This window comes from Ixodes scapularis, unplaced genomic scaffold, assembly GCF_016920785.2.
Source record: "Ixodes scapularis isolate PalLabHiFi unplaced genomic scaffold, ASM1692078v2 PGA_scaffold9__187_contigs__length_104089568, whole genome shotgun sequence".
Taxonomy (NCBI): domain Eukaryota; kingdom Metazoa; phylum Arthropoda; class Arachnida; order Ixodida; family Ixodidae; genus Ixodes; species Ixodes scapularis.
Window position 1 is genome coordinate 16,027,735 of NW_024609884.1, and position 23,996 is coordinate 16,051,730.

At 45.8% G+C, this 23,996-nt stretch overlaps 1 protein-coding gene across 1 annotated transcript; it reads left to right on the forward strand.

The window, feature by feature from the left end:
• Positions 1–4,791: 4,791 nt before the first annotated feature.
• LOC8033386 lies at positions 4,792–23,902 on the forward strand. The gene is made up of 2 exons (XM_042287199.1): positions 4,792–4,833; positions 22,393–23,902. Exon 2 carries the CDS (start codon positions 22,450–22,452, stop codon positions 23,668–23,670), a length of 1,221 nt encoding a protein of 406 aa, XP_042143133.1. The 5' UTR covers positions 4,792–4,833; positions 22,393–22,449; the 3' UTR covers positions 23,671–23,902.
• The last annotated feature ends 94 nt before the right edge of the window (positions 23,903–23,996 follow it).

Below are 23,996 nucleotides of genomic sequence, written 5' to 3' on the forward strand. Positions count from 1 at the left end.
GAATTCACTGGCGGCCATAGATGTGTGCGCGAATGCTGAGCGCGTGCTAATGGGGAGCTTCCACAGTTCTTTTGCAACGTGCATTCCGCACCATCAAGAGCGCCGGTCTTAGCGAATCCCGGAGAAAAGCTCACCGGAGAAAAGCTCACCGGAGAAAAGCTCACCGGAGATAAGCTCACCGGAGAAAAGCTCACCGCAAAGCCGGCGGATGCGGAGAAAAGCTCACCGGCCATTGAGCGTATGAGGAGAAAAGCTTACCGATATTTTCTCTTCTTTTTATATGAAGGCTGTTGGATAATGCGTAACATATATCAATTTATAATCATTAAAATTCGTCAGCTTTGTAAAAAAATTTCCTTTTTGTAATATTTGTTAAGGTTATTGGGTATATTGCTCCCAAATGAATAATTGCGGGCGAGTGTTTTCTGTGGCTTACTCTCGAGGCAAGGAAAGCCTAACTAAAAACTTTATGAACTTAAAGAACAGGAAAAAGCTAAAAAATTTAATGATGTCTGCCTAAAACCTAAAAAATCAAAGCTGTAACTGCCGAAAATTCAAAAGTGCATGCGCAACAACGCGGAGCCTGAAATTTTCTTTGAAGCTTTTGTTAACCTTTGAAAACAGGATAAAACAGTCAATAGGATATCGAGGCTTCTTCCACGGACATGCACGCTTTCTAGCCGTTCGTGCTGGTGTTTTCACACGTTCCCTTTGTGTGATACTGAGTGCCTTTCTACGGTGAGCCACCCATGACCTTCGGAGCTGCGCAATGGCACCGTTGTTAATCGTAACCTATAGAAGAAGTAGTCTTCTGTTATGCAGCAAATAGGGCGAACTTGCAAACGTAATACATGATGAAAATCGCTCAAACGATGACGACGGTGTGAAGAAAACAAACACTACAAGCGAAGCTGTTCTCGCAACTAAAGTTTTGTTAGTGAAATTAACAGGAAGAAAACAGCGTAGCCGGCACTGATTACATCAGCAAACACCTTCTTATCTATTAGGCACTACACAATATTTGGAGCTGAGCCGGTTGACACACCGCTATTTATTATAGCTCGCAAAGAACAAACCTCTTTATCTGAAAGAGCTAGCGACGGCGCGCTGTCAGCTGTCAATAAATTGTTGCCTTTTTTATCGGTGTACGATGTTTTGATTTCATGCTTGCGGCTTCATTAATTCATAGAATGGGTGATTACTAATTTCTGAGGAATTGGTAAATATGCCCAATGAACTTCAAGAATATTACAAAAAAAAATGTCATTTTTTTATTGAAGTGACGAATGCGAATTGTGTTAAATTGGCACGTTTGACGCAGAATCAAGCTAAGCCAAAAAAAAAATATCGATGAGCTTTTCTGTACATCCGCTCAAAGGCCGGTGAGCTTTTCTCCGCATCTGCCGGTTTTGCGGTGAGCTTTTCTCCGGTGAGCTTATCTCTGGTGAGCTTTTCTCCAGTGAGCTTTTCTCCGGTGAGCTTTTCTCCGCCGCCCGGTCTTAGCAGCCTATTGATGTGAGCTCGTTCTGAGCATGCGCTCTAAACAGCACCCACAAATATGGCGTCCAGTGAATACTCCCTATTAGAGTGCGCACCGCTGCCAAGGGCACAGGTGTGAGAGCACAACTCGTTCAACTTCTTTGTCATCACGAGGACCCCTATAGAACTAGGGTTCCTCAATGTCCTTCTGTTTGGGGTGACGACATCCTTCGTAGTACACAATGCGGACAGCTTGCACTCACAGGGAAGATACAAAGAAATCGCCCAAAAACAAAATGTCGCTGTATCACAGCCAGCGCCACGAGCGCGTGCGCGATTCAGAACAAAAAAAAAAAAAAAAACGTTTGGAGCAAAATGGCCAGATGTCATCACCCTACACTCTAAGAAATGCCTGCGCGTCTACTTACCCGCAAAACACTCAAAGAGCCAATCATTGTAATCTAGGAAATCAGCTCAGCGAGTGATGAGGCGGAACATCCGTTTAGACCTCAAAATGAAGTCTGCGCTGTGGCGTTACGCAATGCAAACATGATGCTTTGCATTGCGTAATGCTACAGCGGGCGCAGACTTCATTTTGAGGTCTAAACGGATGTTCCGCCTCATCACTCGCTGAGCTGATTTCGTAGATCGCATGCTTGCATTGCGTAATGCCGCAGTGCAGACTTAATTTTGAAGTCTAAACGGATGTTTCGCCTCATCATTCTCTGAGCTGATTTCTTAGATCGCAGAGATTGGCTTTGACTGTTTGGCGGGTAAATAGACGCGCAGGCATTTCTTAGAGTGTACAGTGCACTCCACTTATAGCGATACCTTATATAACGATGTACTACTTATAACGATCAGTTTCTAGAGTTTCTAGGCTAGAAACAATCCGTTTTAAGCCCAGGTACAACGATAATCGGTTATAACTTATAAGGATTGAATTTTCGGGGTGTCTTATTATTGTTGTAAGTGGATTGGATTGTAGAATAATGATAATTGTATTAAAATAATTATGCGTTTTATTACAAAAACTAAATTGTGTACCGATTAGCAATTTTAACCGATCGGTTACTTTTAGTCGATTGAGTAATCGGTATATAGCTGGTAAAAGTTTTAAAGGTATCGCAAAATTACATACATTTTATAAGAGTTGGGAAGCACAATTGCTGGGATTCCTATAGCTTTAGCGATGCTGAAACAGTATATGGTTTCAAGACGCGATTTGTTTTATTAATTGATTTCTTTAGCATGCATTCAAATGATACGGGCTAATAGCAGAAGTAGAACTGGGTAGCAGTTGAAATGTATGCACCTTTTTGTGACGTCAAGTTGCCAGCTACAGTCCCCGAGCGTGGCAGGTCCCAGGCATCTAATTATCGCTGAACAGCCAATGAGATTGCAGCATTAGCCGATAAGAACGCTGAGACGCTAAGGTGTCATTTCGGAGCAGATGGACTGAATGAACGGTAAAGGTGCGAGCGCGCACCATAGAGCCCGTATAGGCGTTGCGTATTAAACCGAGCCACAAACCTGATGAAAATTCCTAGCGTTTTGGAACCAATGCGGGTGTATTATGTAGAGAGCGTTTCAGCTGTCTGCGTGAGATGGGAGCGTGTTTTCGTACATCTCTTCGGTACAAATAGTCACGCGTGCTAAACGAAAAGCGCCGAATAAACGGACGAGAAAGTAGACAAGACGAAGTGCACTCTCAAATGAAGGTTTATTGAAACAGACACACAATATTAATACCATCTTTCTTGCTATTCGTTTGGAAAAGAAAACTATGTATCTGTCAGGTGCATTGACGGGGTCACTAACGCACTTGTTTTCCCCTTGCTTTCTTATACAGAATGCATCGTAAAATTCCAAGGCAGTTTTATCCGCAAATCTGCCGAGAATTGTTGTTTGGGCTAATTCTGGGTCTCATGGGCACATATCCCAGTGCACTGCCAGATTGCCCGGCGAGGACTGTTTCACTGACCATGCATGTTATCTTGCTTGATTGTTATCTTGTTAATGACGGCCCGTGGAATGTTTTGGCGGAGTGCCGAAATGGCCCGCGTCGATATGGAGCGCGGTCGACGGTTGGAAACCGCGAAGTGTCCCACTACAGCTATCGCTGAAAAAAAAAAAAAAAGCAGTGCGTTGCGTTGCTTTACTAACCCATCATCCCCCTTACCGTAGACAATATAAAACAGTACACGACGTCAATAAAAGGGAATATTCTCCAACAGGAAGCTAACCCCGTTGATGCTAGAAAAATGGTTCCTATAGATGCTTATGTACATTTAAGGGTCCAAAGTTAGCGGTTGACTTTGACAACATGGCGACTCGCGGCAACGAAGGTCTCGCCAGTGGTTGTTGGTGTTGAGTCTGCACAGTTAAACGAAGATGATGCCGTTACAACCCTAATATACATATATAAAAGTCAATTTACCTATACCTAAAAAAAGAGTAAAAACAAAACTATCGAAGCTGTGGGCGGCTGTAGCGTATATAAATGAAATTCTGGCTGTTTGCCTTCGGGTCAATGAGTATTCTGTGCCTGTTGTACATTTGCTACGTATACAGTAGGGTCTTTTAAACCCCGGCTCATTCCCTGGAAACGGGTTATAAAACACAATTTTATCTGACAAGGACGCCAGCAACCCTATTTGGGATGCAAAGAAGGCGGATTTAATAGACTCTCCCAACGCTTTCCAGGAAGTCGGCGAATACTTTAACGTGAACCAAACAGGTATCAATTTAATGTCTCTTAAAATTTAATGCGTCGGTCACGCGTTTTCTGCGGTACCTTTCCGCGAAGCACGCGTTGTACTTAGCCTATCTGACTTCATGGGGACATGGTCAATTACGTCATGAAACATCGTACCGAGTCCATACTTTCATAATTCGTTCAGAGAGTGTTGTTCGCTTTGAAACCCGAATGTGCCTCCGCCGCACAGACGCTCGTGAGCCGGGGACATCTGTATGGACGCGAGCACGCGCGTCCAGCTAGAGTCTAACCAGGAGGCGCTGATCGGGCCCCGCGCTCACGATTGCTCACGAGTCGCGGTGAAAGCCGGAAACGACAGCGGGCACGTCAGGTCAGTCGGCGTACGACGAACGATATCGAACTGGATAGGGCGGAGCACGCACGCGGACCACGCCGTGTTGGTCGGCCTGTTGCCCTGGAGACGCTGTCTGCGGCAACAGTGTGACCGTCCGCCTGGATCACTCGGCCCGCAGCGCGTCCATGGCGAGGGACCCTCCCGAGGGGAGACCTAGGGCCGGCACGCTGCTGCCGCTGCCGCCGCCGCTGTTGCTGCTGCCGCTGCCGCTTCTCTCGTGGTCGGCCGCAGTCCAGGCTGGGTGAGTTTCCTGCGGCCCTCCCGCGAGCCGCCCCGACGACAGGCAACGAAATGTCCCCAAGAGGAGTAAAGATGGGGCTGTATAGCAGAGTGGGACTGTCACAAACAACGGTGCTCATACCAGTTACAGGCCCTGTAGTCTGAACACACGGAGTCACGTAAAAGATTGTGTGCAAGTGTTGTAAACCCCGGAGTCTTCGAGGTTAAACCACGTACTACCAGAGGCTCTCGTACTACGTGGTGGCTCCAAGATGCTGGGTTCAGTTTTGCACCGATTAAACGTCTTCGGTTTCCTTTTCCGCTCTGTGTTTTTGTGGTTTTGTATGTTTGCTTCCAGCCTGTGCCGGCCATGAAACCGAACATGAAATAGCGAGTGTCTCCACATGTGCAATATCAGTCTCATTCCGTTAGCTTTGCTCGGGTTACCAGTGAGTGCACGCTAATGGGCCTGTCTTATTTGCAACCTTCTGCGACACGACTGCTGCCAGTCAGCTGTAACATGTTTTCGGAAGCTGGGTGTAGTGTGCACTTGCGATGCGGAACGCGTGAAATCAGTGTGCGGATGAGTTGTTGGGCGAATCGAAGCGCGCATACACCGGTCCAAATAACTATTTCGTGTGTACACTACGTGGTGGTGTGTTTGCTGTTAGACGAGTCATACTAGACAAACAACACAGCCTGCTCGCGGGCGTACGAAAGCATGCAGCTTCTTGGCAACTCAAGCAGTTGTGAGCAGTGTGTGTTTGTTCGCATGGCGAAACTAGGCCGGCCCTGTTGGACTTTCAGTCATCCATTAATCGGGTGAACTCCGATCTTGCTTGAAGTTCCGCGTCTTTACAAAACCTCACTTTCACGAGGGGTGCGGCAGCAGAGACATTGGGCATGTGCCCAAAAGAGACATCCGCTCCCTCGGGCATATGCTTGATGTGAGTGAATGCGAGTGCACATGTCGTCTACTGACAGGAAGTAATACAGACAAAGAACAAGCTCGCGGAGTCAGTTCTAGGCCTTTTCTGTGTAATCCGTGTTAGCGTGTATCGAAACCTGAATAAAATGGTAGTTATTATTGCCTCAGAATACTCGTGAATTCAACTGAACTTTCGACATAACATGTTATTGCTAGTTTACGAATCTGAGTCGTGCATCGGTCAGATTAATTTTCTTGTATACTTATCGAGACCCAGAAATTATAGGTCCGTCGTTTGCGAAGATTTATTAACGCGGCAACCGTTTATTTGTGTCAGTGTCAGGGACAGCGACTCGCCTAGGGGATTAACACTTTGCTTCCGCGGTCTTCGTGTGCGAAAGAACTTGTTCCGCACTCGACGCTCGCCTACTTCAAGGTCGTGCATCTCGGAAGAAAATACACGGCTTCTGGTTTCTAAATATAGCACTCACTCCAGAGAGCCCTGAATGAAGTATTATGGGGCGACTGGGGGTGTCCCCTTCCCCCCGCCGTCTTACGTCCAACAACCAAAACAGTTCCACCGCGTCGGTATTTGCCGAGCCAGAAAGTTTCCCCGTTTAACAAATAAGAACCACCAGGAAGCGTGACGCCGGTCTTGTTTTTGTTTTTTTTTTGCGATGGATCTGCGCTCCCAGCGGTGCGTGTCGGTGGGCGACGCCGACTTTCTCTTCATCCCCTTTTCCCTTTCTGGCAATGAAATATCTTCCTCCAGCGACTGTTCGAAGTATAGCAATAGCAGGTAGTACTGACACAAAGCATTAAAATGCTTCAGTCGTTTTTTTTTATTTATTATTTTTTTTTTTTGCAATTGGGCATTATTTGTTAATTTTGTTAGTCTCCATTTCACAGCGGTTACTTAAAGTCTTATTGCCATCCAAAAGTCTGTCGGAATCTCTTTTTGTGTGTGCGTTCTTGCCACGTTGCGTTTTGCAATGGTTCGTCTTGATCGCCAGTAACGAATGCAGACTTTTTATTCATATGCCATAAACCTATCTCGAGATTCTGGACCTACGACGTCTCGATCGTTCCACAACGCTAGATTGATTTATTGATTTATTGACGGTTACCTAGCGCCTTCGATGCGTTATTGCAAGAAAAAAAAACCAGAAAAACTTGCCATGTGAACATACAGGTGGGAATACACTTTGATCGATCTTATTCCATTCAAACGCTGTTAAAATACAAACAAAATAATAAAGGTTCCCAACAACAGTTAACAGTTGCTACTTTAAATTTATGGTCTCTTTTTTTTTTTCCAGACACATGAAGTGAACATCGAACATAACCGTAATACGTCCGATGTTCATTTTCATAGTGATACAACTAAGTTCGTGTTTATAGTGATAGCTTCATTTCTATGCGGAGCGCAAGCAAGTTCGTCTGCTTCTTGCACAGGGGTTGCAAAATGTTAGAACGCCAGGCTGTTATTGACTCATTGAAAAAAAAAAAAAAATACGGGGTAGACCTCAAGGCATCTAGCATTGAGGTCTACCCACTATCCTTTCAATCAAAGCCAATCAGAGCTCGGCGTCGTTTTGACGTCACCGCAACTCTTGCACAAGAAGCAGACGACTTGCTCTCCGCATAGTTTGTATGCAAGTATATCCATTTCCGAAGCAGTACCAAAAACTCTAGCCTGAGGTTCTTGCTTCTGCGTGACAGTGTACATTGTAACTGTGAATCAAGTTTTCCGAAGGAGACGGGGAAGTAAATATTCCGCTGTTATTATTAAAGCTGCACAGGTGATACGAAGGTGCTCACTTATCACGCTGATGTGCAATGTGTCCACCCCCCCCCCCCCCAAACAAACAAAAACAAAATGGCCGAAAAAGAAATTACGCATCTCCGAACGCTCAGCCTTGGCCCAAGTGTAAAACTAACTGTTATCATATTAAAAACGCTATGAGTTATTTTCTGAAAATTTCAAGGGGAAACTGGGGCCCGACGGTTTTCGTCCGTTTTCGGTAGCTGGTGCCCTTCAGCTCGATGTATTCGAGAGCTCCCCTTGAACATTTCAGGAAATCAGTTACAACTTTTGAATAAGATAACGGTTAGTTCTGAAACTTTGGAATCTTGGTGGGACCGCTAGCGATGCATTTGGGCGCTGCATCTGGGCTTGCGTTCAGCAGCGCGTAAATTATTTTGGCAATAAAAGATAAAAAATATAAATTTTTGTTTGGGGGACATTGTGTGCACAGTTCGCACAACTCTGCCCCAATAGTATTTCACTATCATTTTCGGTATACTGTTCATTATTTATATGAAAATAATTCCGGCGCACGAAATGAGGCAGCGTGCAACTACAAATCACTGTTTTCGGACTCCACGTCATCCACTGGGTCCGGACATTTCATCGAACGCCGTTTCATCGAACGCCATTTCATCGAAGTCCTTGAAGATACCTATTCTGCTTCAGGACGAAGCCGTCCTTAAAGCAATGATCTGTCTCCGTGTCCCATATGATACGGAAAAGAAAAGACGTGTCTCCACTCTTTGTTCATTTATTGTAATCGATAGAACCATAGACCGGCCGGATTTTCGATATACAGTATATATACTGCATGTCGAAGATCCGACAGGTTCACGGTTCGGTCAGCTAGAAAATATTAACGAAGAGGGGATACGCGTCTTAAGAACATATATGTTCTTAAACAGAAAGTTATTCTCCTATGATCAAATGAAAACACAGGTAAATCGACAAATACAAAATAAAAAAGGCGTTGCCTTTCACGCGTAAATGAATAGAGGGATGAAGTCGCAAAAAGTGTGTGGCCGAGAACAGCCGCCTACCTCGCCAGAAAAGAATAAGTCGCGTATCGACTCAAGTTTTGGTATGATAACTACCTTCTATCATTCAGTAACCAAAGTTTAGGTGGACGAAGAATTGACCGGGGTAGTAATTTTATTTCTGGTGAATTTAGAGCGTCAAAACTGTTTCAAAAGCGATAGTAAATTATGTAAAAAGTATGGTATTATTCCAAAATTTAGTAAAGGGAAATTCGATGAAACGGCGTTCGATGAATCGGTGTTCGATGAATCGGCGTTCGATGAAACGGCGTTCGATGAAATGTCCACTTATTCGATGAAATGGCGTTCAATGAAATGTGCGGTACCCGTCCTCTACTTATCTGGGAAGCTTCATTTCTTCTTACATTCGTTTATAAGAACATGTCTGCACGAAGATATAATCCGGAAGCAGTTGGACGGCTGTATTGTCTAATGCAGTATGGGGGAAAAAAAAATTCGCGTTCGTGTAATTAGCTTCATCTACAGCCACGATACATCCGTAGTTGAGTTTAATTTATGTGTTCCCCGTGCAGTGCGTGTTTCCCAACTGGCGTTCAGCGCTTTCGCGCGCGAGCCAAACCAAGCGCTCGTCGCCGCAGTGCAGTGCGCTCGACCTTGCCTCCCGGGAGCATTACCGGCCTGACCGTGATTATTTTTCCACGCGACCGTGTACGCCACGTGACACGGTCAGAGATAAAGGAACGGCATTCATCATTTACGTGGCTCTCTGTTACAGAGTGCTCCCGCCGTTTTTATGCATGCGCATAAAAACGCTTTTCGCTGCGGGCCCCCTTCGCTCGTCCGCGGATCATGTACGCTGGTAGAGTTTCCCCGGGCCGGATGCATCGATTCCTCACTCGTGGAAATAGACGAAGAGCGTGTACGAGTGGAACAGCGGCGTTTTTATTGAGTTATGGATTGCTTTCGGCCTTCTCGGGGGCGTATTTTTGGGAACAGGCACAGGTCGACGAAGGGGCCCCCCCACGCACCTTGCGCCGGGGCGGCTACCAGTCGTTCTAATCGCTGCCGCCGCATGCGGGCTTTCTCACAATCGTCGTTTGGAAGGTTGTCATTCACTGCACGTATATATGCATACTCAATCTTTAGAAAGAAAGAGGAAGAAATCGCAAATGGTCCGACATCCATGACTCTGTTAGCGGGGTTCCCTTAAAACAGAGCTAAGATAGTCAGGAACTGGGTCGGAACTTGTGTGTTGGTTTCGGGGATTAGATTAAGAGAACGTCCGTCGCGCTGGACGGCGCCGTTCTTTCTTTGTCGTCGTTATTGGCGCCGGTGTTTTTGCTGGTATCGATAGCTTTCAATTTGTCTCCACCTTCGTCGATGGGATCGTGCGTGTTACATCGTGGTGGTTCTATGTTTATGTCATATATGGAGGACAGTGGGCCTCCGCGGTAGGAAATTAGGACAGCATTTTATATATCATAGGACTCTTATTCTTCGATATGAATAAAAAAAAATCCTCTACTCACTTCCAGGTAAGAATTTTTACGATACGAATGGGTTCAATTTCAGGAAATTGGGGCCATTTGGAAACGATATGCTGATAATTATCTCCTGTATTGATCTTCCCCCGACGTTTTCCGCTCGATTTTTTTTTTTTCTTCATTGCGTGATGTAGAGAGAGTCGGAGGTAATTTATCCCCTAACTCAGCGAGGTCATCATCACATTAGGACCGTTACCAAATCGAAGAGCCTCTCAAACCTACGACCGCGCCATCGAAGAGTTGAGGAACCGCTCCAGCTGCGTCCCACTGCTGCTGTCCTGGAATAAAAAGTGAAGTTAAACGGTCAGTGTAGCAGATAGGGGAATCTTTTTCTTAATTATTTATTTTCTCGGGTGAAACAGTCTGAGTTTTTGGGCATCCATGAAAATAAACATAGTGAGATAGAGTTGAGTAGATACCGAAAAGAAAGTTTAGAATTGCACGAGCAGGTTAACGCAAGCGAAACCTCGGGAAAAACAAGGAAAAAAAAAACCTTTTCAAATATATGATATGAAATGAACTAATTTCTCTTAGTTCCCCCTGAGTTTGTGAAAATTATCCGCGCGTCTTTTTTTTTTTTCGCCAAACAAGCTGAAGATTTATTAGCAAGTTAATACCAGGGTAACAGTCTGTGGAGAGAATCTGGAAAATGCGTGGGCACCCATAAATGCGTGTTCCCAAACAAAAATACGATCGGTGCCTGACGCATGATCGCTGGAATGTCATCGTCGCAACGCCGATTGCATGTGTGTCTTCTAAAGTGTCATCTTTAACATCGTTATTCTCTAGAGTCAGCTAGGGGTCTCCAAACTTTTCGGCTAAGGGGCCGGATTAGGGGTCTGTCACAGTCTCGAGGGCTGGGTCAAGAAAAAATGAGTATAAAAGAGGAAGAACTAAAAAAATAAACCTATTAATGAAAAAAAAAAAAAAAAAAAAAAAAAAAACGGTTACAAGCGAGCTGGTGGATGTTTACTATGTTGCAACTGAACCCGAGACTGGAGTACTTCATATACCCAGTCTCGAGCTAAGTTACAAAATGGTAGAGCATTTAAACACGGAAACAAATGTTAGAGTAAGTATTAAAAAAACACAAAGATGGATGAATACATATACTTCAATTTGAAATTTAATATTTAGCTAATTATTAGATTACACATTGTAACCAAGAAACCTCACCAGACATAACTTAAAGCGCTTGGGAACTTTGGCATAATTCGCGCAGTGGAAAAGAGTAACGAGAATAATAAAACTAATGCCGACAGTATGCAATGGTTGTGACAGAGGACACTAAGCACGATGCACGTGAGATGGCAAAGGATTTTTAACATAGTTACAAAAGACACGAAGCAGGGGGCTATAGGAATGGTGAGGCTGGTGATGGCAGTGTTCAATGAATGGTACGGCGAGAGGACCCGCTGTCTCCCACTGCACCTCGGTTACTATGGGTTACGTCACGCCGTCGCACTCTACAACCAGCCAACACCGGGGAGAAGAGGGGGGTTTCGGGAATGTTCACCCGGCGGAAAAGTGCCGAGGGGCTGCGTTCACCATGCTTGGTTATATATGTATAGGGTTCCGTGTTTTCGTAGCTTATCTTTCGCCTGCAATTCGGTTCGGGGCTTACCGGAGTTTATTTCTGTTAGATTCGAAATGCTCCGGAATTCGGAGTTTAAGTTTACTGTGTGTCAGTTTTTCAGTATTCAATATAAAAGTAAATGTTCCGACAAAAACGTGCCCTGAATGTAAAAAAAAAAAAAAATACTCACCGGTATCGGAATATATTTCTGCAGCTGCGATTGGCATTCTAGTACCCTTGCGATTGGCAGTACTAGCTGCTCCCACGACAAATCTTGCAAACAAGTAATGTTTCCTTGCAAACAAGTAATGCTTCAATAAACGTCGGTACTTTGAAATAACAAAACTCGTTGGGAACCATAAACGCTTCAGCTGTCCTCCCCCTCCTATGAAACCTACAGGATCACATCTTTCACTGTTATAAGAGCAAAAGCCCTCCTCTATCTAAGAAGCACACTAGGTCTAAACTGCAAACCGGAACGGTGCTTTTGTCGTTGCCCAAAAATAGATCGGCCTGTTGTACTGAACGAACCCTGACGAGATAAACGAGCAACTCACTTTGTAAATAAACCTACACTAAAAAAAAAAAAAAAAAAATCGATTGTGGCCTTTTTTTAGGGCTACTAACCCTGTGCTCTCACGAAACTTATTCGTAAAATACCGTCTTCTCTTGCTTTTCATTTTGCCACCGTGACCTCGAATAGCGTGGGCGAATGTCTCCAAACGCGACTGGGTTTAGAAACAGTTTTATGCGAGTCAGATGAGGCAAGTCGAAGACGAAACTCATCCATTGGTCTAGAATGCCCAAGGTATATACGAAAAGTGCCGTATAGATCTCATTTCACTTTACGACCGCCCTTACCTTGGGCAACTCCTGTCCTTCGAAAAGGGGCAGTGTTTGCCTTGCGTGATCCTATCTTTCAAACAGAAATAGCGGACAGTTATCGAGAATCTGTAGATCTTCACCGAAAACAACGCAAATTTGGCCAGAGAATAGAGCGAAGCGGAATTTAATCGTCTGAATTCTAAGAACAGCTATAGGGCATATTTTGACGACGTCTCTTATAGATCTTTCATCAAATAGACCGACCTCACTAGCCAGTTCCGTTACGCCACCGTTGTCGCTATGCATCGTGGGAATTGTAGCCTTTCTACATGCGCGACAATTCCGCTTACGGCCTGCGCCAGCTTAGCACGAGACGGCACGGTCTGTTTCATGTACTACCGCCTGCCTCCTGTGGAAGTTATGGCGGCAGGCAGGTGAATGGTCTATTACTCAAGCCACGGCCGCTCGATGAGGGTCCGTGCTCAAGCACTACGGAGGATGGTAGGATTTGCACCTGACGTCACTTCCGGTTAGGCTAGAAATCGAAACCAACATTGTCGTCTGCTATCAGTGCCTTGGCGCCATGTTGGAGACATTCAGCGTCTTATTGTGGCAGCAGCGTAGAGCCAGAGAGCCTCTTTGTATAACCACATTTCAGAATGTTTTCTTGTCGTTAGTGAATCGCAAAGAGGTCCCTCACCTGACACGAAGTGCAGTCCACAAACCTTTAGTTTGGGTACGAAGCTTTTCTGTCGAGATCATAGACTATATATAATAATCTAGAGCGAAAGGTCCGATGCAATGGCGGGGCATAGAAGTCGACATCGGCGGTCCCGATGAGCCCATATCGCGGACGACGCCTTAATATGCACAAAGAAGCAGAAAAACATCACCTGTAAGGTGTTCCTTGTTATTTTTTTTTTCTTACTTTGCAGAAAAACACCGGAATCACACAGTGACAAAATGAAATAAGGTTGACAAGCGCTCGAGCTACTTCAACTTGTCGCGGCAAAGCGAAAACGCCTAACCCTTCGTCTGCTTTCTTTCTCTGCTCTTTTGTCGTCTTCTTTCTAGTTCTTTCTCTCGGGACCGGAGATGTTAGCGCCCGGTATTTGCCGCATTCTGCTCCCGTCTTTACACGCCTGGTCGAGGTTGTGCCGGCGTATCTGTCGGAGCCATTCATAATGCCGGCGAAACGATTGCTTGAGTGTCGCCTTGGTTCCCCCCTGATGATCTCCAGAATTCTATAAAAACTAATACTGGTAGCCGTAGCTCTGTTGTTGACGACTTTTACGACTGGAACAATTATTTGCGGCGCAACTGACCCTTCTAAAAACTCGAGTGAGCGGACAAACTACAGTGCGAACACGGCCCCAAAGCACACAAAACATACCATAACAGCGACGAATGCGTCCAACATGAATTCCGGCGGGTTCCGGTGAGATTTACGAACCGGTTGTAGCGTTGCATCATGGTCTCGTGCAAGAACCCTATAGGTACACGCGCTGCAAGCGCTCGCCTTATCAGTATGAAATATGAGAGGTAAATATTCAAAAAAAGATGTTGAAGGCTTTTGCTTCAGAGCAGCTACTGCTGAAGATGCCGGCACGTGCACGGCGTGTAACAATATATATTCGCAGCGTGCTCCTTGGTGCTTGGGTAATTTAGCGTCCGGCGTTTGGCGTTCGCGTTCGAACGTGAACGCCAAACGCCGACGCTCGGCGTTCAAACGCGTTCTAAGATTGAGTGGAGACAAACTCGGCTGGCTTTGCGTCTACCCACTAATCATTCCAACCAGAGCTCGCTGTTCCGACGTTCAAGAGCGCTCTCCTCTCCTCCTCTCCCTTAATTTCTACGCGTATATTGGAATGTGCAAGCTAAGTTCAATATTTCAAAGGGGATTTGATGCAGTGAACTTGCTAATTATCGCTTTACACTCGTAACCTGGCGTCCGCTATCCCCAAAATATCAATTTTCTATTTTGAAAAAAAAAAAAAAAAAAGACTCGATTGTGGTTTAGACGTTTTGTGTGTGCTGGACTGCTGGTAAACCTTTCTTGTACAATATCGTGCTAGAAATGGCGCCTTTAACGTGCTAATCGTTCGTATAATCAAACGCGTATTGGAATCTCTTAGTGTATCAAATATTGCTTAGTACTCGAAGTACTCGCTTTTGAGGCTTTCATTTATTGTACGTAAATATCATAACGCCTTATCGTATGCTAATGTAAATAGTGCAATACAGTCGATGATGATGATGATTATGATGATGCGGCTGTTCCCTTTAGATCGGGCGGGCTCGAACAATATTCCTGCCCAAGACTTGCGTGTTATTTGCCCAGGTAGATCTTTTTGCACCAGTCCTCCAATCGTCTCTTTGTTGCCTCGACAGACGGCCCATGGGGGCCGCTGGAGGCCGTAGTCTAGTTCGAGGCAGGCCTGTCCGCTAGTGCGGCTGGCCTAACCTTAGTGGTTTGGTGTCTATCTCTCGAAACAGTGAAGCCCAATACTTCGGCAAGCTCCAGAGGGCTTTGAAGGTCTCTGTCGTTGCCTCTTGACCGGGATGGCCGGAGTCCTGCACATTCCAGTACAATGTGTGCTACTGTTTCGTCGTGGGCACCGTACACCCGGCACTCGCTCGTGGTCATGGTAGAATCAAAGTGTCGTCTGTAAGACATAGTCCTTAGTGCCCCCGGCCTCGGCTCGTGCATCAAATAGCAGACGACTACCCAGGCTTTTATCGTATAGCCTAGCCTCCGAGTCGATGGTCCTCTTGTTTGCTACTTACACATCGAGCGTAGTCTTCGATTGGGCACCTTTGCAAACAACTGCTGTGTTTCCTGGTCTCGAACCTTTTTACGAACCTCTCTCTCCCATTCCGTGGCCGACGACGTTTGGACAGGGTCGGCCAAAAAACCGTACTTGCTTTCGAGCCTTTTCAAAAGTTGCGCGCCATCTAGCAGCTGCTCCAATTATCCGAGTCCGCCATTGTTTGGGTACACACACACACTGAGCGTGTATTGGACATGAGAGCTGCGTCAGCGTTCGGCGTGAGCTCGGCTCGGCTCGTATTGAGAACGAGTGCTCGTATTGAGAACGAGTGAAGAGATGACGACCGCCAATGTTGCTTGATCGAATTTTTAAATGGGTCTTTCGAATACCTCGGAACGTGTTGCAGGGTGATTTTGCGTGGTGCTTGGTTTCGTCAGCGAGTGCCAGTTGTTGTTGTTGTTTTCTTTCTTAATTAATTAAAAAAAAGCTATGGTTTTTTTTTTTTTTTTGCTTAGATTTTGGTTGTTGTCTGCCTATGAAACCTCTCGTAGCAACGTACCGGAAGTGGGGAGGACAGATCGTACCGCTGTGGCGTGTAGGACGACAGCAGTGTTGCCAGCTCTACTGATTTATCAGTAGATGTACTGATTTCGTTCCGGGTCTACTGATTCACTGTAAAAGAAGAAAATCTACTGACTTTCTCTCAGTAAACATATTAAAAATTTATTATTTGGCCCCTTCAGTTCCCAGGGTCGCCCATCAAAGGAAACTCATATTCTCCCAGAATTAAAAACGAAGCACTGACTAGACGGCCCAGAAACCCAACCTATTCGAGCGACTTAACCGTAGGTGTGTCGCGAACAGGCCGAGGTTGAGTTCGACCAGGTTCGACTTTTTCGAACTTTTTGTGGAAATTTCGACGAACCTTGTATTGAGGTTCGACTCGTGTGCACATGCGCGACAGGCTGGCCAGTTGACTTCGAAGGGATGAATTAAGGGCACCGTTGATTGGTTATTTCAGTTAATACAGTACAAAAAAAATATATATATTTATTAACGTCTTCAGTGATTAGAATTGGTTTCTTTTAATTGCAACTGTTCATAAAATAAAATAACCCTTTGCATAAAAATAAATTCTCCAAACCTAGACATGCGTGTATCAAGGTCTGGCCACACTGTCCGCAAAGTCCAACGTTACTAGAACCACTCAGTTGGGAAACTGCCATAGAGACTGCTCTGAAAAAGTGGTCCCAATCTGTCCACCAGAACCGAGCTAATGGCGAACAGAACGCCGCCATTTCTCCCGCAGCGGCCACTCGAGGAACTGCACGTTACTTCTATTTTGGCTTTAATCGGCATTTTGGCGCCGACACGGATACAGCGGAAGAGGTTACAGGGGTGCCACCTCCGTTTCCCCAGCGGACGCGCCGCGCATTACTACCGAAGTTAAAATGCACCTAGATCGAGACGCGCTACCTGAAAGTCACGCTGATGCATGGTTGTATAAAAACAATATTAATTGTGCCGCAAAACCCTGCAAACTAAAAATTTTAAAAACATCACGCGCCTATCATTTTGTACTAAACTCCAATAAATGTCATACAAAAAGAGTCTTTTCCCTTTGTTTTTACGCAAAAATATGCTGTGTAAAAGCTGAAGGTGACCACAGTACAGACAAATGACAAAGAGTGGCGCTGTTGTCGTATTTAGCTCGGTCTCGGTGGACGCCAGCGGCCCAAGTTTCGACGGCGAGTTTCCCAACTGAGTGTTCTAGTAACGTTGGCAAAGTCGAACCGGTCGAATCTGGTGAAAAGTTTCGAAGGTTCGTCGAACCGGTTCAACCCAGTCGAACCACGAAAGTTCGACCTAAAAATCCGGTTCGACAAAAGTTCGCTACACCCCTACTTAACCGTATGTTCATATCTATTCACCCAGAGCAGGTTCGACCGGTTCGACCAACGTTGGGTTCGACGGTGACATCCGGGCCAGAGCCATATATGGGGGGAGTTTGGCCAGTCTAGGATCTCGTAGCCGTAACGTCTTCCTCCCAAGTGAGCCAATCAGTCTGCGGCGTAGTGCGACAGGCGTGAGCGCATGCGCGTGGAATCTCGGCTGCTCCCAGCTTAGCGGGGAGGGCCGCCATTTTCATTCATTCGCCCGGCGGAACGCATGGGATCGACATCCAAATTTCGGTTCTTAACTTTTATTTGGAAGGTTTGGCAAGAAAATTACATAATGTTATTCCTCGGTGGCTTAAAAAGCTAACGAATTAAGTTTCTCCACGTTCGAACGCAAGCTTTGAGTCAGGCGAAAAAGAAATAAGCTCGTAGCAGACGACACATAGCCTCGACAGTGCTCCGCGCCGACAGCGTTGCGTCAAAAAACCTTCCACAGCCCAGTAATGAAAGATGGCAGCTTGCAGAGGACATAAAATGGACGTGCACGCCCGCACTTGCTGGGACGTCTTGTTTTAGTTTCGTTTCAATAATAGCGACAGGTGGTTGTCCCACTGTTGCCCTCATCTGTTGATCCCAAAAGTGGCTCAGTCTCGATTTCAACGAATAATCCTCGAAATCGCAACACTAGTCAATGCTGATAAAAAAAAAAAAAAATATATATATATATATAGCAGGGATGGGCAAAATACATGCAAATATGTATCGAAATACAAATACAAAATACTTGGTCTAAAATGTATTTAATTACAAATCTAATTACATTTCCGAAAAAGCATTTAAGTACAAGATACAAATACAACCAAATGTATTTGGTCTCCTCCAAATACTTTTCCAAATACATTCCTCAAAATTTGCTTCAGCGAATTCAGGGCACCTGGAACGGCTTTCTGGGTACCTCATTTTAATTTTGCATCGCACACTCAGGAGTTAGTGTGCGAGGCTCTAGTAACGTAATAGAAATATAATCACAAAAAATGTAATCAGCTTGGACGTAATAGGTGAAAAAAGTACAGATCTTCAAGCAGCTTTTTTTGTCGATTACATTTTGGGATAGACCAACAAAGAACCGAGACGACCAAGACGCGCAGCACTAACTAGAGAATTTTTTATTGGTGCAACTCGCACCAGTTACGAAAATCTGGACGACCCGCTTATTTAGAATATTCCAGGCAAAAATATGGGTGGAAATCAGGCTGGAAAGCATCACAAGTTGTCACTGGCACTTATTTAGCCAGTCTGCCGGTGAACGTCGATTTCGTCCCTGGACTAGCACCGTAATCACAAAGTCACTAAACGCTTGCGCTTGATAGAGACACTGCATTCGGTGCAGAACGTAGTTTTCTTCCTGTTAGCGGAAAACAAACAGCGCAAGGACAAGGACAGAGTAGAAGGCGGTAGACACACACAGCGCTGACTTACAACTGAGCTTTATTGGCACTGACAACCTGTATAAATACACAATTTTCCCTGCCCAAAAGCCAAGAAAAGAAACACAAGAGGAGGACTACACGTGTTCCTAGAGTCATCTGCAGGCGCCGTTGCTCTCCGATCTGAGTAGAAAAATACACTCCTTTTCCGTCAAGGCAAGTGACGGGGCACTAACACACTCAGAGCCCGATTGTCCAATGGCGCGGGCTTCTATAATCTCACGTGTCAGTTTATCTTTTTGTTTACTGATGACCGTGCATCGTTCAAAAACCGGAGTACATCCGCAATCGCGGCAATGCACCCCAAGGTGCCCCGACACAACCTGAGGCACATTATATCGATGCTCTCTTAAACGCTCATTAAGACAACGTCCCGTCTGCCCTATGTATCTCCGGCCACAGGACAGGGGAATAGAGTAGACAACACCCGCAACGCATGTAACAAACTGGCTTTGGTGTTTCTTGGCGCACACCTGTCTCTCTATTACATGAGAGTTCACTCTTTTGCACATCATAGATAGCTTGTCTGGAGCCGAAAAGACCACGTGAACACCAGCTCGGCGTCCCACTTTTTTCAGATTGTGGGATATTTTGTGTAGGTACGGTAATACTGTGATGTTCCTGTTTTTCCTGTTAACTTGTTCAGCATTCTCAATCCGTCTTCTCTTTAGTAGAGTTTCTGCGACTGCCGTTAAGAGGCGCAACGGGTAGCCCGCGGCCGTGAGCCTCGCTACTTGATTCTGAAAGCTATCCTTGACTAAGTGAAAGCATGATTTATTAAGGGCGTTTTTAAAGCAAATGTTGATGATTCCCCTTTTTACCAGTTTAGAGTGGGCAGACGAAAACGACAGGAGGGGTTTATTACTCCTTGGTTCATAAAGCCAGCAGGTGTGTGTGGGGAGACACTGCAGCCTAAGGTCTAAAAATCTTATGGAACCGTTTACTGGTAATTCATGCGTGATAACCAGTGGTTCCAAGCATTTACTAAAAGTGGCCAAAACCTCAGAAATTTCGCCAGCAAAGTGGTCTGAGTCACAGTCAACAAGCACTAAGTAGTCATCTACAAACCTAAAAACCTTTTTTACCCTAGAGCCTTCAAGTCTATTAGATAAAATTCTGTCATAAAATGCAAGATAAATATTGCTCAATACGGGAGCTAAACAGGAACCGATGCATATGCCGTTTTTCTGAATGAAAGTCTCTCCATTCCAAGTTGTAAACGTCGACTTTAGATAAAAGGTTAAAAGCTCCAAGAAGTCTCTTACCCCCAGACCACATTCATTTTGAAACGCTACACACCCGTGGTTGTCAATACACTCTTCGACGCACATTAAAAGCTCCGTGTGTGGAATCGAGTAGTATAAGTCCTTAATGTCCTTAACGGGTGTTGTCTACCTTAACGGGTGTTGTCTACACTATTCCCCTGTCCTGTGGCCGGAGATACATAGGGCAGACGGGACGTTGTCTTAATGAGCGTTTAAGAGAGCATCGATATAATGTGTCTCAGGTTGTGTCGGGGCACCTTGGGGTGCATTGCCGCGATTGCGGATGCACTCCGGTTTTTGAACGATGCACGGTCATCAGTAAACAAAAAGATAAACTGACACGTGAGATTATAGAAGCCCGCGCCATTGGACAATCGGGCTCTGAGTGTGTTAGTGCCCCGTCACTTGCCTTGACGGAAAAGGAGTGTATTTTTCTACTCAGATCGGAGAGCAACGGCGCCTGCAGATGACTCTAGGAACACGTGTAGTCCTCCTCTTGTGTTTCTTTTCTTGGCTTTTGGGCAGGGCAAATTGTGTATTTATACAGGTTGTCAGTGCCAATAAAGCTCAGTTGTAAGTCAGCGCTGTGTGTGTCTACCGCCTTCTACTCTGTCCTTGTCCTTGCGCTGTTTGTTTTCCGCTAATATGAATGACCAACTAGCCCAATCGTCAACACTACTGATTTTCTTCCTGCTCTGGTCAGTGACAATAAATTTGAGGGATGTATTTTCGCCCACAAAATTGTATTTAACTACAATTGTATTTGAAATACCCACGTTTTAGTATTTAAATACACACGTCAAATACATTACCCAATTTGTAATTAAATACAAATGCAAAATACACTAAGTATTTGAAATACGTATTTCAAATACTTGTATTTAAAATACTGCCCATCCCTGTATATATATATATATATATATATATATATATATATATATATATTCACGGTGCCATTTTACTTTGTTTTTCATAAAGAATTACTCGAGAAATGGTCTTGTTTTTTGTATATGTTATTTGTGTTTATTACCATGTTATTTGTTGCTCTATAGTATTTCTTCGAAACATGGTTTAATGGAAATGGCAAAACATGGCAAAACACAGATTTCGTAGAATCTACTGATTTTTGTGCAAATCTACTGACTTTTTGGAGATCAATCTGCTGACTTTTTTTTTCTCCTTCTGGCAACACTGGACGACAGCGCCGCACGCGGGGGACCGTCAGCGATCGTTTGATCTGGTTCGCAGGCCGACACTAAAACTCGCCTAACGGTCGCGCGGGTCGATGGCGAAGGATTTGAAGACCGGGTACGTGGTAAATAGCCTCGGAGTTCGTGCGGGAATGCTAATGCGATCGAAATTGGTGGCTAAGTGAAAAAAAAAATGATAATTAAGCGCTGGCACGACGCGGACTCAATTTATGCGACGCGTTTATTGTTCATCTGTGCGCCTCACGTACGCTGTTCGTTTCACGATTTTCGAAATTCTGGCTACTCGCTGTCGAATCGCGAGTTCCGGCCCTCGCGCTGCACCCATGCTCACTTCTTCCGAAAGAAATGTTTTAGTGAAATTGTAAAGTTCTTATTCAGTGTAAAGAAGTAGTATGGTATACGAAAATGGTGTTTTAAATGTTTATTTAGATGATTCACTGTAGATATTCGCGAGCACGCCAGGGACCGCGGAATTCCCTGAGTTCTGAAGCGATTTTGTGGAACAACAGACAATACGTGTGACCGTATCAACGAGACCAGTTAAACTCACATGCATTGTAAATTTGCGTTAAAGGGGTACTCCGCCGATTTCTTCATGGTCCCCGATTTGCTTGAAATTTTGCTAAACTCGCCAAACAACATCGCCAAAATAGTGTCCCAAATATTAGGTCAAAATAATTTTTTTTCACGAAGTTATTGAATTTACAATTTTGGTCCTCACCGTGTTTTTCAAACTGAAAGTCTCTACTGGCAACAATGAAAAAGTGACGTCATTGGAAGTGCAGGGGTTCACTCTTTGGACTGTAGAATTTGTTCCCAACTGATTTGAAGCAGTTTCATGGTGTCAAATGAATGCCTTGGAAGCTCGCTCCAGTCCCCGCGCTCCAGCACGGAACAAATCATTGGCATATTCTATTTTTTAGACTGCTCGCCCGACTGGCAAGCTGAACTTCCACTGACGTCACGGCCCTGAAAAGGGCGGGTATATTTGAATGTCTGTTTTTGCATCATTTTCATTTGCCGATTTCGCAATAACTATTATGAATTTCACGATATTAAATAGCATTCCAGAAAGGGTAAAGGCCTGGGAGTCAGAAAATATAGTTAGTTGAGGTAGCTCAAAAATCGGCGGAGTACCCCTTTAATGACCGGTCACTAACCGGAATAGCATACGACTTTTTGTACGCAGTTTTATGCTGTATACCTACATGTGCGTACAAGCTATCAAGATACCAATGAGTGTCGTTGTTGCCTTTATTCTTTTGCAGTCCCCGCGTGAAGATAAAGCGGCGCACTGGCAACGTTCCCTCGCAAACGTGACCTTGATGGGCGCTTCTGCTACTGCCTCACTATTCCTGGAGCTGCTGAAAAGAGTTCCGCAGCAGCAGTTGCACCAGCAGGGCAGCAGCTTGCCTTCAGTCGCCTACGCGGCGTCGGACTTGCCGCCCTCCCGAGAAGCCAACGCTACGCGCAGTGCCAACGACGAGCCTTCCTTGTCATGGATGCCCTACCAGAACAACGCTCTCGTGAGTCTGGTCCTCTACGGGGTTTTCTCCGTCCTCGGCACGACGCTGAACATCTTCCAGATCTCGTCGCTCTTCATCCAAGAGAACCTCCGGCGCAAGGGCAACGTCCTCGTGGCCAATCTGGCGATCGCGAACCTTCTGGTCACATCCGTCGGCTTTCCCATCACCATAGTGGCCATCCTGGCCGGTTGCCAGGGAAGCATGATTACCTGCCACTGGCAGTGGTACCCAGCCCTGCTGGGCTTCTACGCCAGCGTCTTCACCTTCCTGTTCATCGCGGGCGAAAACTACGTGCGAAGCTGCCGCCAGGAGAGCGACGTCTACTCGTCCGTATGCGGCGCCAAACTAGTCGCGTTCCTCGTGTTCGCCGCGTGGACCATAGCCATTGCCATGGTGCTCGTGGTCACGCTGGTCACGGGCGGTCTGGACGTGTGCGAGAGAGACATGCGCGAGAGCAAAATGTTCGTGGCACTCTCCGTGCCGTGCGTACTCACCGCCGCCGTGTTCGTCAAGGCGATGCACGAACAGCGAGACTACACGTACAACCTCGAGCTGCGAAACTGCCTGGCCACTCGCGAGGAGATCCTGCAGCGCAGCCTCCTTCGTACCAACGCCATCGCGTATTCGCTGTTTCTGCTCCTGTGGCTCCCGTTCCTGCTGACGGTCACCATAAGCCCCTCGGTGCACACGTCGGGTCTCGGGGCTTCCGCGCTCGAGACTCTGTTTTTCGCCGCTCAGTGTTTTAGCTGCTTCTGTGGCTGCGTGTACGCCTTCACGCACGACGCTTTCCGTCAGGGGTTCCTCTACCTGGTCCACTACTTCTGCTGTAAGAGTCACCCGGAGTTCAGCAAGCCTCCCATCGGCGACGAGAAGGGAGCCCCCGCGATTCGCGTGCGCGTGGGCATGGACTCGCGGGCGGGAGAGCGCAGGCATCGCTACGGCAGGGCTGCCACCATGGGGCTGCTCAGTTTTGCGGGCGGGGACACCTGTAGGACTCGTGTGGAAGAAGACTTTCTATGAACGCCGGTGACTGTGAGGCACTCAGCGGTGACCGCGGAACTGGAAGGCTTTCGCGTGGTGCGTGCACAACGAAGTTGGAAGAATACAAGAAAGGCGCCTGGCATTTCGGACACTTTTCGAAATGTGCCACACTATAGTTGCTTGTCCAGGACCTTAGCTATTTTTTTTATTATATATATCCTTTCTGTGTGTGTGGATAACTCCTTGGGGTCGTTCCACATCTCCGCGGTGTAGGCTGCGCACAGCTAGTCGCATTAAAACCAGCAGCTGAAAAACGTGTAGCCATGCTGACGAGGGAAGTAAAAAAGCACACTAAAACAAAATGA

What these genes read in the sequence shown, in the direction of transcription:
- LOC8033386 (XM_042287199.1), top strand. Translation starts at nt 22,450, where the DNA reads ATGGGCGCTTCTGCTACTGCCTCACTATTCCTGGAGCTGCTGAAAAGA.